A 15101-nucleotide genomic window follows, 5' to 3' on the forward strand; every position below is an offset into this window, starting at 1 on the left:
AAGACCTCTCTCCTCTCTGGCCTCTCTGTTTCTTTGTCTGCTCCTGCAGGGTGCGCTGCTCAGCTTCTCTGACTTACCCGGGCTGCCTGCCACTTCTGGAGCAGCAGGCAGCCATGGTGAATCTCGTCCACTTGGCACGGAAAAGCATTTGAAGAGAGATTTTGGCAGCAAAATCATGTTTCTTCAAGCCTTGGCACACAAACACGTTTCGCAGAGACTGGAAGCTTCTGGTTGCCCTGATCTCATGGGACACAGGCATCCATTCTCTGCAAAAGCAGAAGGGTGCCTGAAGTTGCACGAGATCATGGCCTCCTGAAGCTTCCAAATCTGTGGGTGAAAAGTTTTTGTGCACATATGGAGCGCTGCTTCAAAGGGCTTAAGGAGGTTTTGCCGATGAGACAGGAGCCCTGGAGGGGTGTGCCTGTGCCTCCGGGCCTCCTTTCTCATCAGCAAAGGCCTCCTCAAGCACTTTGTAGATGGGAAAGGAGGCCCATAGGGATATTCACATCCCTCCAAAGCTCTGTTTGTACCAGCAAAGCAACAGGTTGCTGAAGCCTGCATGAAGATTGTGTCCCTGTAGGCTTTGGCAGCCCATTGCAAAAAGCCTTTGCTGGTACAAACAGAGCTTCGAAGTGATGTGCCTGCCCCTCCCAAGTTCCGCTCAGGAGGATTTTTGCAAAGGTTTTGTCAGGCCTGAAGCCGAACTGGAAGTGCCCTTTCTTTTCTCAGGACTTCCGCCTGACACAGAGAAGGGGGGTAGTGATAGAAGAGTTTTGTAGACAAAACAGAATAACTCTTTGGTGAGTCAGAGACATCCCAACAGCTTGCTGGCCAGAGGGAGGGGAGAGAGATGTAACCAGGAACACTCAGGTCTGCCATTCCGGTGAGAAATTAGTTCGAATGTGATTGATTGACCCATCTGACAGCTCCCTATAAAAGGGCGACCTGTCAGATAGGCAAGTTGCTGGGTTGTACATAATTATATACCCCCCCCCCCCCGATAGAGATTTCCACCAAGGTCCTCTGTTCCGGCGGGAACAGAGGGCGATTCCCATTGGTCAAGAGGTCTGACAGATCCCTTTAAAAGGGGATGCTGACCGACCCGTCTTCAGCCGGATGTTTACTTGACTTGCAATAAAGAGCTGTTGTTACTAAAGCCTTTGTGTGGCTCCTTTACCCGATCAAACACTGGCAACGAAGGTGGGATTGGAAGGCAACTAGGCAAACAAATAGAGCAAACAGAATCTTGCAAGTACTTCCAGCCATCCAGCCGGAGAATGCTGTGTGGCATCGAGCAAACCATCGCTGAAGACGAGATTAAATCAGGATGGCTATGCACGCCCCACCAACTCCATATGATCCAGCCACCGAGCACTGGGAATTGTACATGTTACGATTAGAGTGTTTCCTCAAAGCAAACGATCTCACGGGCATTCTAGAAGCCCGTAAGAAGAACATATTCCTGGGTTACTGTGGCCGGGAAGTGTTCGAAACAGTGGAAAACCTCTCAGAACCAACTCCACTCCAAGTTTGTCCAGGTCTGCACTGCAACAAACCCTGAAGACTCACTATGCACCCAAGCCATCCAAATATGTTCGCCGGCATGAATTTAACATCAGGAACCAGAAGGAGGGCGAATCTATCAATAGGTATGTAGCAGCGCTCCGAAAAGCTGCAGTTTACTGTGAGTTCCGAGACCTGGATGAGCTGATTTTGGACCGCATAATTTGCAGCATGCCAGACATTACTCTGTAGAGGAGGCTACTTGCTAAGTATAACCTCTCTCTGCAGATCTCACTAGATGAGGCTAGGGCATCTGAATCAGCTGGCAAATCGATGGAAACTCTACAGCTCCAGAGCACACCTCAAGACACGCGGAAGAGTACCCACGTACATCACAAGACTACCGAACCTGAGAGCTCCGAAAGCAGGGAGGACGACAGCTACCGCATGTGCAGTAGCCGCACCAAGCTGGCACGAAAATTCAACTCGCAAGCTCCACCCTGTGCCAGCTGTGGAGGAGACCATGCCCAAGCATCCTGCCATTTTCATGAAGCAACTTGCCAGTGATGCGAGCAGAATGGGCACATCGCCAAGGTGTGCCGCAGCGAATTCCCTACTGCCACCAGACAGCCCAGAGGTTCGTAAAGCCACCAACAGCACAACAGCCACAAACAGGGGCTTGGCAGAAGTACCCACAACAGTCAGAAAGCAATGATAGGGTCGCCAACCACACGTCTGTCACGCTAATCCGCTCCGGACGCCTAAGAAAGCTGAATGTCACTGTCCCAGTTAGACAAATCTGCACCAGGCGCCCCAAAAAGCTGGAAGTCACTGTCCTCATCGAAGACTCTCCATATGAAATGGAGATCGACACCAAATTGTCACTGACCATAATTCCATGATCAGTCCTCAAGCAAGTGATCCCAAAACTATATAATAGCTTATAAACTTTTATCTTCAAGTAGTTTCAATCAATTTATGTCAAGCAGATTTTCTTACTCATTTTTAATACACATTTTCAAATACACACATTTATTTACTCTTTCTCAGTGGACATCATCATCCATATTGTGCTAGATTTATTATTGCTTCTTTCCTACCTAAATATTTAACTGAACAACAAACAGGTATGCAAATATAATATCGTATTTTTCCTTTCTCTTTACCCACAGTGCGATATTCCACCTAAAGAATTTCATTTTAGAAAATATAATCTGTGAAGAATCGTTCAATCAAAATTGTAATAAATGAATGTGAATTTCTTACAAAACTACAATATGTCAACATTTATTCCTTTCAGTTGGATGAACACAAATATTCCAATTTGAGTAATATTTTGAAAATATATCCAAGGAAAAGCAGTTCAGTTGCCATAAATACATTTCCTTGAATTTCTATTAAAAAACAATCCATAATTATTTTTTAAGAAATAATTGTGATTATTTTGGACTTCAGACTTTCTGGACAGTTCCTGACTGAATCTTGTAGCAGGCATGTTGCAGAAGTACTCAGGAAAAACCAGAGATTGAGAGAGTTACATTTGTGCATCTATGACCCATATGGCACAGCAATGGAGCTATTGTTCGATGGGCTCAAACATCCACAATGCACAATAGAGACATTAAAGTAAGTGACTTTACTTTCAGTTTGATCTGCATTAGTGTCTTTTGGCTGTTAATATTTTAGAAATATATGTAGAGAGTCAATTCAGTTACCATACACAGCCCTATTCTCTTACAGCTCCTATAAAATACATTGCATACCTGATATTCAAGAAACAATTGCATTTTTTTTCTGGTGTGGCTGGGTGGGGGGGACAGGCGGCAGGGCAGTGGCTTAGGGAAAACTCTGTGAATGTCCTAGAGTGGCCCAGCCAGAGCCCTGACTTGAACCCTAATGAGCATCTCTGGAAGTACATGAAAATGGCTGTCCACTGGCGGTTGTCATCCAACCTGACTGAGCATGAGAGGATTTGCAAGGAAGAATGACAGAAAATCCCCCAATCCAGGTGTGCAAAGCTTGTTGCATCATTCCCAAAAAGTCTGTAATTGCTGCCAAAGATGCTTCAACAAAGTGCTGAGTGAAGAGTCGGGATACTTATACTATTGGAATTTTTCAGTTTTTTGTTTTTAAGAAAATTTACAGACATTTCTAATAAAAATCTCTTTGTCATTATGCAGTATTGAGTGTAGGTTAAAAACGGAATTTCAACAACTATAGAATCAGGCTGCAGCATAACAAAATTGAAAAAGGCGAAGGAAGTCTGAGTAATTTCTGAATAGGTCTAGGACCTTCAGGCTCCCTTCCTTGGCCATGGTGCCTTTGCCTCCAGCCACCCACCTCAGCCCATTCACAACCAGCTTTCCTCCTCTGCTGCCCCTTTCCCAGTGATTCTCCCTGGCCAAAGGGCATCTGGGCCTCCGACCCTTGGTCTTCAGCTTGGACCATTTGCTGAAAAACCATTTATCCCAGGTGTTTTGCTCCAGGGTACAAAAAGCTGCAAGCCAATTTGGTGGTAAGTGGCAATGATGAGGCTGGGAAGGGTGGCCAAAGGGGCTAGGGGAGGGATGTGATTAGTGACAGGTTACAGAAGAGAGCAAGGGGGGGGGGGAATGCAGGCAAACGCTGCCTGCATACAGCTCATACTAGCTCATACTGGGGCTTCTAGGGGGCAGCAGGCAAATGCTGCCTTTGCGCTGCTCCTGGGAGGCTGGGGGGCAGCCGGCAAATGCTGCCTGCACATCTGGTGCTGGTAGGAGGAAGCAGGGGAATGCCTGTGGATCAACAGTAAACATGTCTGATGGTGGTGTTGGTGGGTGGGGTAGAATGGTGTGGTACACAATGGGACATATGCAGAACTCCTTAGTAAGGATAGAGGTGTGCTGCAGTTGAAATCTCTGAATGTATTAAGAGACAAAAGGATAATTCAAACCTGGTTCCAGTATGGTCAGTTACAGGCTAGATGGAAAAAAACACCAGAAACTCGGTATTATCCAAAGTGAGGATAACTTGATAAAACAAATTAGGGATCAGGATCCAATGCATATAAAAAGATTGTACCATGTATTGATAGAAATAGACTCAGAAACAGAATTAGTTAAAGATTGTATGATAAAATGGGGACAAAATTTTGAGGAACCAATAATGATGGAAACATGGGAAGAGATTTGGGTAAGAAATGTAAAATTTACACAAGCTCAGAACTTGAGAGAGAATTTCTATAAGATGTTGTACAGATGGCATTTCTATCCCAAAAGGTTAGCCTGTATGTATCCGAATTTACAATCTAAATGTTGGAGATGTGATTGTGTTAATGCCACGTACTACCATATTTGGTGGACTTGTAAGAAAGTTAAAGCATTTTGGATAAAAATATGGTGGGTTATTCAAAATAAGTTGAAAAAGAGGATAAAGTTTACACCCCAGTTGTTTTTGTTAGGTATAGTTTCAGACTGTACTGTTATAGACACTAACCTGATCTTGAACTTAACGGTGGCACAATACTGGAAGAAGGAAGAGTTGCCTGCTATCCAAGAATGGACGTTAAAAGTACTAAACTTAGCAGAGATGGCCAAAATTTCAGCGTATTTGAAAGATCATTCGGATGAGAAGTACAAGCTGGATTGGACAAGATGGATTGACTATATTCTAAATAAATACCGGGCTAAAAAATTTCAGTTAGCTTATGAATGAAGGCATAAAGAACACTACAATTTATTCAAAGTTAGTTTAATAAAGGGGGAGTTAAAGCATAAGAATAGTAACATGTTGAAATTAGTTAGCTTATGTTAGCATATGGTTGTTAAATGTTTATACCCTGTATTTTGCTCTGGGAGGTCAGGGGGAGGGAGGGCGGGAAGAGGGAAGGGGTGATAATTGTAAAATTTATTTAAAATTTTTAATTAAAAAAAACAGTCCCATCCCCCTCTGAGCCCTCTTGGTCACCCTTCCCAGGGCCATCATTGCCACCTGCCACCTGATTGACTGGTGCCTTTTTGTCCCATGGAGCAAAACACCCGGGACAAACGGTGTCTGGGTGAATGAGCCAAACTGAAGAGCAAGGGGTGGAGGGCCAGAGAGAATCGCTGCGGGAGGGCCAGCTGAATAGAAAAGATTCCTGTAAATGGGGTGAGGCGGGTGGCTTGAGGTGAACTAAGTGCGGCCAAGGGTGGGAGCCTAAAGGTCCCAATCCATTCTGAATGCACTGTATGATCACATTCCCTTCAGTTCCAATAAAATACAAACATCCACAATGCAAAATAGAGACAATAAGGTAAGTGACTATTTACTTTGAGTTTGATGTGCATAAGTGTCTTTTGGCTGTTAATATTTTAGAAATATATCTAGAGAGTCAATTCAGTTGCCATACATGGCCCTATTCTCTTACAGCTCCTATAAAATACACTGCATACCTGATATTCAAGAAACAATTGCATTTTTTTTCTGGTGGGGTTGGGAGGGAAGACAGGCGGCAGGGCAGTGGCTTAGGGAAAACTCTGTGAATGTCCTAGAGTGGCCCAACCAGAGCCCTGATTTGAACTCTAATGAGCGTCTCTGGAGGGACCTGAAAATGGCTGTCCACTGACGGTCGTCATCCAACCTGACTGAGCATGATGGGATTTGCAAGGAAGATTGACAGAAAATTACCCAATCCAGGTGTACAAAGCTTGTTGCAACATACCCAAAAATAAGGTGACCAACTTTTTTACAATGAAAAGGAGGACAAATAAATTGGAAAAAATATATCGTAAATAAAAGAAATATTTTATTCATTGCAACAATAATACACTAAAATATGATATATGCATAATAAAAACATTTGCAACATTTTATATTGTAATTATGCTTACATGCCTGTTAATTATTATTTAAATGAGTACTTTTCCATTGAATTAATATTTTTTGTCAATGTATCATCGTCTAACAATATATTGGAAATATCAGAACAAGAAATATCCTTCATATTGAATTTTACGGCAAATGCTGCAGCTAGAGTATCAACATTCAATCTCGATTTCTCACTTGTCCAAAAATCATTGGCAATTGAAAAAAACTCTTTCAACTGCTGCATTAGTTCCAGGGCAGCACAACGTAAATTGAACAAGTATAAATAAATGTTCACATGGAATATGTTCATTTTTGAAATGGCTGAAAATATCCACCCATCTTTTATCAATTTCAACGTGTTGATTTTCCCATTGTATTAATTTTTCAGAATTTAAATATACATTCAGTCTTCTAATTTCTTCAAAGCGACAATTGTTGTCTCTTTTAATGTCTAGCATTTCTTTAGATAAAAATTCAACACAAGATTCAATATCTGTTCAATATACTTGCGATGAAGTAAAAAAACACCATTAAAAACTGTTTAATAAAATACGTCATATAACGCGCAACAGATTAGCCTTCAAATATCAAAAAGGAGGACATGTAGGAGGACACTTTTCGAGGGAGGACAGAACTTACAAAAGAAGGACTGTCCTCCCTAAAGGAGGACGGTTGGTCACCTTACCAAAAAGATTCGCGGCTGCAATTGCTGCCAAAGATGCTTCAACAAAGTACTGAATGAAGAGTCTGGATACTTATGCCAATGGGATATTTCAGTTTTTTCTTTTTAATAAATTTACAGACATTCTTTAAAAAAAACATCCTTGTCATTGAGATATTGAGTGTAAGTTAATGAGAAAAAAATGAATTACAGCAAGTATAGAATCAGGCTGCAGCATAAATTTTTTTGGCAAAAGTGAAGGGGGTCTGAGTAATTTCTGAATGGGTCTAGGACCTTCAGGTTCCCACCCTTGGCCAAGCCTCCTTTGCCTCCAGCCACCCACCTCAGCCCATTCACAGCCAGCTTTCCTCCTCTGCTGGCCCTTTCCCAGTGATTCTCCCTGGCCAATGGGCTTCTGGGCCTCTGACCCTTGCTCTTTAGCTTCGCCCTTTTTCTGAAACACCATTTATCCCAGGTGTTTCGCTCCATGGTACAAAAAGCTGCCAGCCAATTAGATGGCAAGTGGCAATGATGGTGCTGGGAAGGGTGGCCAAGGGGGCCTGGAGGGGAATGTGATTAGTGACACGTTACAGAAGAGAGTAAGTGGGGAAGGCAGGCAAATACTGCCTATGCGCAGTTCCTGGAAGGCTGGGAGGAAGCAGCCAAATGCTTCCTGCACATCTGGTGCTGGTAGGAAGGCAAACACCTGTCCACATCTCCTGGGGGGCTGAGGGGGAAGCAGTGCATCAACAGTAAACATAGCTGATGGGGGTGTTGGTGGGTGGGTGGGGGTGTAGAATGGTGTGGTTCAAAATGGGAGGGCAGCTCAACTGCCCATTCAGAGTTAAGCCAGAGGTCAGATGCAGAGGCAATGGCAGTGAGCGGACAAATTGGGAACGCCCCGCCCACTGCTGCCTGCCCATTGCCCACGGTGGCTTCTCATTTTCACCACTACCACCACCACCATTGCCTCTGCACCTGGACACCAGCCTGATGCCGAACGGGCGGTTTGGCTGCTCCCCCACTGTGCACCCCCCACGTCACCAGGAGTAGTGTGCAGGCAGCATTTGCCTGTTTTCCCCTACCAGCAGCAGCACGAGCTGCATAAAGGTAGGGTTCACCTGCCTTCCCCCCTTGCTCTCTTCTATAACCTGTCAACAATCGCATTCCCCTCTGAGCCCTCTTGGTCACCCTTCCCAGGCACATTGTTGCCACCTGCCACTGTATGATTGGCTGGTGACTTTTTGTCCCGTGGAGCGAAACAACTGGGACAAATGGTCTCTGTGTGAATGGGGCAAGCTGAAGGACAAGGGGTGGAGGGCCAGAGAGAATCACTGGGGGAGGGCCAGCTGAATACAAAAGCTGGCTGTGAATGGACTGATGCGGATGGCTTGAGGTGAACTAGGTGCGGCCAAGGGTGGGAGCCTAAAGGTCCCAATCCATTCTGAATGCTCTGTATGATCACATTCCCTTCAGTTCCAATAAAATACATTGCATGATGGATTCGCAAGAAATACTTGTAATTTTTCAAACTCATGTCTGCAGGATTTCTGGAGAGAGTATGAGTGAATCTTGCAGCAGAGATCTTGCAGAAGTATTCAGGGGAAACCAGAGCCTGAGACAGTTAGAACTGACCCTCACGAATTCAGACGAGAAAAACATGGGACTGTTGTACGAAGGGCTCAAACATCCAGAATGTAAAATAGAGACACTACAGTAAGTGGCCTTTCTCTCTTTTTCGTGTGCCAATCATCTCTTCAATGTTTATCTTCTGGAAATATATCCAGGATGAGGCAATTCTAAATGTAATATATAACTTCCTGTTCTTTAAATGGTACAGTTCCTGTTTCTTTTCAAAGATCTAAATATTAAAACTCTTTATGATTATCTTTCAGTGGGAGAAACAGTGTATTATCCAGGCTTGTTTGTTTTTATTTTATTTTTAAACATAAATATCATCTTTGCATTTATATATCTATGTGTCCATTTTTACATATTTTTCATCTACTCCTATTATTATTTATACTTATATTTCTTCTTTTCATGTTACTCTTTCCATGTACTTATTTCTATACAATTCATCTTATATCCTTCTATGTACTCAGATTCTTCTTTGTCTTTTATTTCCTTTATGAGTCTGTCCATTTCGACTCACGAGAACAGTGATGGCGGACCTATGGCACGCGTGCCAGAGGTGGCACACGGAGCCATTTGTCAGGGCACGCGAGGTGCTGTCCTGTCAGTTGGCCAGCGCGCATGCACATGCTGGCCAGCTGAGTTCACCCTTTTTTAAAGCCATTTTTCACCCTCCCCAAGCTCCAGAGGCTTTATAGGAGCTATATAGTTAGAGAAGCCTCCGGACAGTCCCTGAAGCCTTCGGAGCACTCAAAACGATCCTCTGAGCAAACCGGAAGTGACTTCCGGTTTGCTCGGAGGGTTGTTTTGAGTGCTCCGAATGCGTCACGGAAGCCTCTGGACGGTCCCTGAAGCCTTCGGAGTGCTCAAAACGATTCTCCGAGCATACCGGAAGTCACTTCCGGTTTGCTCAGAGGATCGTTTTGAGCGCTCCGAAGGCTTCAGGGACTGTTGGGAGGCTTCCCTGATGCCTCCGGACGGCGTCCGGGGGTGCGGGGGAGGCTGTTTTCGCCCTCCCCAGGCTCCTATAAAGCCTCTGGAGCCTGGGGAGGGTGAAAAAAGCATGTGAACATGGGGGGAGTGCCTTTAGTGTGCGCATGCGCACTGGGGGTCGCACATTGCATTATGGGTGTGGCACACCCACACATGACCCCCCTGCGCTCCCCCCACTTATGGCACGCGAGCCAAAAAAGGTTTGCCATCTCTGCACTAGAATGTACTTTTTTAATCATGTTTTCTTCTGTTGGTGTATTTTTGTTTTTCTAGTTCTGTGCGTATATGATTCTTGCTGCCGTTATTACTGTACATGTAGTATTAGGTATTTGATTTTTTTCTCATCGTTCCCTGTTATTGTTCCTAATAAAAATAATTCCGGTTTTAATTCTATTGGTTGTTTAATTATCTCGTCCAACCAGTTTTTTCTTTTTATCCAATATTTTTTTGCTGTTGTACACTTCCACCACATATGATAAAAGGTTCCGTGTGCCTGGCTACATTTCCAGCACTTAGGTGAACATTTCTGAAACGTTTTTGCTATTCTTGCTGGTGGTAGGCGCCATCTGTAGAACATTTTATACAAATTTTCCCTGTATGCCGTTGCCTTTGTTAGGTTGTAATTTATTTCCCAGAGGCTTTGCTAATTCTTCTGTATCCAAAGTTTGTTGCCCATGTTGTCATGGTCTCTTTCAGTACTTCAATTTTGAATCGTAATAAATAATGGTCTATTTTTTTTATCAGTTTTTCTTCAGTCCCCTGTAAAATTTTGTGGAGTTCATGTGGTTCTTTGTAAAATCCATCTGCTCCTAGATCCTTCTTATACCTCGTCTGTATCTGTATCATATACGGCCACCGTTCTATATCTATTCCCCGTTTTCAATGCTTGTGGAAGGCCAGCAGAATTGGGGTAATCCTGATCTTGAGGGTGATGGTGCTCCAGAGCAAATGGGCTACGTATCTTAAAGGGTGGTAGGTTTTTTTTAACTATAGAGGATTTTAATTTAAGTCAAATTAAGTTTCATATTTTACTCCCTCGTCTTTAGAACTATAGTTTTCTTGTTAAGGATAGTTTATTTACACATTCCGTCTAATTTTTTTATCTGGTTATTTAACAGAAACTATTTAACAGAACTGCTTTCAGGTTCTTACATTGAGATCTTTAAAATTTTGTTTTAAGGAGAAATAAAAGCCATAATTCTTAAACTATTTGACAACTTATGTTATGAATTAATACCTTCAGGTAATTGTCAAAGTTGTCATATTAACAACATCCTTTCTCTCCTTGAGTCCTTCTGGCTTGTTAGGCATTTTCTGAACATTGATCGTATTTTCTTTTGGAGTGACAGCAAACCTATATCCCAAATAACCCAAATGACAAATCAGTGGGGCAAATGTTGGACTAGAAGGTAGTTCATTGACGCATCTATGCCCATTTTCAAAAGCAGCATAATAAATGCTCACAGACATCATGGATGGGTTGCAAGGAGCATCTGCGGTGTTTCATTTCACTGCCCTTTGGGCCACTTTGCCTAACCTTTGACCTTTTCTTTGGGGTAAAAGGAGAAACAGGAAAACTCTTTTCAGGTTCAGGTTTGCTCCAGGATAATTCAAGTGGTGCAAGGGAATGGCAGTGCCAGCAGGGATTGGCTACAGCCAGTAAAGTTTGGAAATTCTCGTGAAATACACAAAATGGCATTTGAGTAAAAAAAAATCCTGCTCCCTCTCCCTCAAAGTAATCAATAACAGCAGAAAACACAGTTTTACAAAATTCATTGTTGGCTAAGTCCAAAAGTCTATAAAGTGCTCATTTGAGAGAACAAGCTGCACATATTTAACAGAAGCTGGTTGTTTTGAAGCCATTGTTCTGACTGCCAGTCATTCAAAAGGTAACTAGAAAAGTGTTTAAAAGCTAGTCTAAGAGTTCTTCCAAGAGGGGAGGCCAACTCTGCCCCTAAGAAGCTCACATGATGCCTAACCAAAGCTTTGCAGAGCACCAGTCAGGCAATGCTCAGGGAAAGGCCTCTGCAGGAACTAGGGGTCTTCCCTGTCCTGCAGTCCAAAGGCCACTAGGGGGCGGATGGTACCCAGGCAATCTCCAGAGGCCAGTTAAGACCTGGGCAGCAGCATCACCAAGTTCATCCATGAGATACAGCAGATCTTCCCTATGACAAGGTTTGTTTCAGGAGCAGAAGAAAAATGTTACTATGAAGCTACAAAAGATGAACGTAGGCTTGTGAGGTCAGTGGGCTGGGGATGAAACATGCCATGAAAATATGGCCTTTAGAAATGGTTAAGAGTCATTTTGAGGGGATGTGGATTTCAAAGCATCAAACTTGGGTGACTTTTGGGGCATCGACAGCAAGCTGAGATTTTATCAAAATGTTGAAATGTGTCTCATGTCTCTTAAGTTCTTGCAGGTGACAATGTGATGCATATTTTGTCATTTTCTTCCTTCACTATCATCTCTCTCCCTTCAATGGCCACGTTGTCTTTTATTTTAATATGATTAGTAGAAAATGTACTTGCTCTTTCATCTATGACCAGGTTAGCACTGGTGTTTTCCCACTAAAGTATCTAACGGAGGCCTTTTCCAAGCTGTAGTAAGAGATCCTACTTACCCTACTCACTGCAGCACCTACACTTCGTCCATTATTGACCCCCTGTCACATCTTGGATAGGTGACAAAGTCATGAAAGTGAGCTTCTCGGCTACTGATTGGGCAGGGAGAATCAGGCTACATGAATTAAACAGGAAGAAGGGCATTGCTTCGATTTTAGATGAAATGAAAATATGAAAAAGCTGTTTGCCTAGTTATTTGAGGGGGGGGGGGAATGAAAATGAATGTGAAAAACACTGAGATACCAAGGATAAAATACACACACAGAGAGAGAGAGTTAAATTGGAATGATATCAAATCTTCCCAAAGAGACTGGAAATCAAACTTTTTGATCAGACAAAACAACCTGGAATGATTGAAAACAAATCACCCTTGAAATTATCTATGATGAATTAGATTATAATATCATTGTTAGGGATTTTTGCTGGGAGGTTAACTTTCTTTTTTTAATTTATAGGTTGAATGGACAATACATTGTACAGAATGGAAAATGGAATGAAGCAGTTATGGTGGAATCTCCAGCTAGAATCCAGGGAAGAGGGAAGAGACCGGCAAGCTCAGAATCCTCATAGAACGCGAAGAGCCACAGAACTGACTACTTTCAGGCGTGTGTGCGCGCACTGGCCAGCTGATTTTCAGCCTACCGGAGGGTTGGGGGAGGTTATTTTCGTCCTCCCCAGGCTTCAGGAAAGCCTCCGGAGGCTAGAGAGGGTGAAAAACAGGCCCAACGGATGGGAGCATTGGGTCTGTTTTTCACTCTCTCTACGCTCCGGAGGCTTTCCTGAAACCTGGGGAGGGTGAAAAGTGGCCCAATGGGCAAACCGGAAATCGAAATAGCTTATACAATAGCAGTTATTTACAAAGTCGTTTACTCTGGTAATTTGGCTAGCAAAATAATATTGTACTTTATAATTCTGATGAGTTGCAAAAAGTGAATAAATACAGCTTGTCCTCAACTTATGACCACAACTGAGCCCAAAATTTCTATTGCTAAGGGAAATTTTGTTACGTGAATTTTGCTCCATTTTATGACATTTCTTACCACTGTTGTTAAGTGAATCACTGCAGGTGTTAAATTAGTAACACGGTTGTTAAATGAATCTGGTTTTCCCATTGACTTTGCTTGTAAGAAAGTTTTGGAAGCTGATCACATGACCCCAAGGTATTGCAACCGTCATAAATATGAGTCAGTTGCCAAGCATCTGGATTTGATCATGTGACTATGTGGATGCTGCAATGGTTGTAAGTGTGAAAAATGGTCATGTCAGTTTTTTTCAATGCTTTTGTAACTTTGAGTGGTCACTAAGTGAACTGTTGCAAGTCAATGATTACCTATAACGTTAGAATTACTCTGTACAAATGACTTAAATGTTCAACACCCAGTTGGATTCCTACAACACAAAAATATTAAAGCAGGAAGACAAAGGCACAATTTTTCTTTTTTCTTTTGAAATAGTTTTTATTGAACATTTTCAAGTTTAAAAACCCACAAGTAAAAAAAAACAAGAAAAAAGAAAAAGGAAAAAACAATAAAAATACAAAAAACAAATACAAACAGATAAAAACACAAACAACAAAACAATATAATTTTATAGCTTCCTGGATGAGCATATACATTCTGCTTTTGTAGTTTACTATTCAATTATTGCCTTCTCGTAAATTATAACAATTCTAATACTAATGTAATAATTATATTGTAATGGAATAGTATAATACATATAATCAGATTTTACATACATATATTTTTCTTCATATTATAATCAATAGTTTTTAAAACTTTTATTTCTTATTTTGGCTTCTATTCTCTAACCATCTGTACAGTCTACTCTAAATTTTAAAAGAGTCTGACTCTTCTCTTTCTTTTAACGCCATAGTCATCCTATCCATTTCAGCACATTCAAGTATCTTCCTAATTACCATTTCATGTGGGGGGGAGGGTAGTTTTTTGTTTCTAATTTTGTGCAAAGGCAATCCTAGCAGTGGTTAATATGTGTAATATTATATATTGGTATTTCTTGTCCATCTTTGGGTCTCGTTTACCTAATAAACATAATTCTGGTTTCAGTTCTATTGTATGTTCTGTGATTCCTTCCAGCCAAACCTTAATTTTAAGCCAATATTTCCTTGTGTGAGGACATGTCCACCACATATGATAGAATGTTCCAGATTTATGTCTACATTTCCAACAGTCAGAAGATAGGTTGGGGAACATCTTGGCCAATCTCTCTGGTGATAAGTGCTGTCGGTAGAACATTTTATATAAATTCTCCTTATAAGATACCGCCATTGTAAGCTTATAGTTTCTTTCCCACAATTTGTCCCAATGTTCTAACTCAATGCTATGACTGAAGTTTCTGGCCCAGGTTATCATTGTCTCTTTTACTGTCTCTTCCTCCATTTTATATCTTAAAAGAAAGTTGTTTATTTTGGTAATCATTTTATCTCCCGCTCCTTGCAATAGTTTGTCTAATTCTAATTGTTTCTCATATATGCCATGTTGTTTATGGTCCTTTTTAAATCTTGTTTTAATCTGTAAATAAGGCCACTGTTCCATCACAATTCCTTGTTTTTTCAAATCCTGGGCCGATTTTAATTCTCCTTTGTTATCTAATAGTTCTGCGTAGCTCACCATTTTATAAAGGGCCTGTTTTTCGCCCTCTCTATAAGCTCCGGAGGCTTTCCTGAAGCCTGGGGAGGGTGAAAAATGGCCCAATGGGCAAACCGGAAATGGAAATAGCTTGGCCAATCTGCAGTTATTTACAGAGTCATCTACTGTGGTAATTTGGCTAGCAAAATGATATTGTACTTTATAATTCTGGTGAGTTGCAAAAAGTGAATAAATACAGCTTGTCCTCAACTTAT

General features: G+C 42.0%; 1 protein-coding gene and 1 pseudogene across 3 annotated transcripts in view; one reads left to right on the forward strand and one right to left on the reverse strand.

The window, feature by feature from the left end:
- The window catches only part of LOC309388850 (protein-glucosylgalactosylhydroxylysine glucosidase-like), a 90653-nt pseudogene that overhangs the window by 66951 nt on the left and 8601 nt on the right, over positions 1-15101 (reverse strand). The gene's annotated exons all lie outside the window — the stretch shown is intronic.
- LOC309383865 (NACHT, LRR and PYD domains-containing protein 12-like) overlaps positions 1-15101 on the forward strand; it is a 259601-nt gene that overhangs the window by 36115 nt on the left and 208385 nt on the right. For both annotated transcript variants that reach the window (XM_081936836.1, XM_081936837.1), the window contains exons 7-8: positions 2959-3129; positions 8537-8707. In XM_081936836.1, the coding sequence (XP_081792962.1) occupies positions 2959-3129; positions 8537-8707 (342 nt within the window). The remainder of the gene's footprint in view (positions 1-2958; positions 3130-8536; positions 8708-15101) is intronic.

The sequence above is a fragment of the Natrix helvetica genome (assembly GCF_964273705.1).
Source record: "Natrix helvetica genome assembly, chromosome: 1".
NCBI lineage: Eukaryota > Metazoa > Chordata > Lepidosauria > Squamata > Natricidae > Natrix > Natrix helvetica.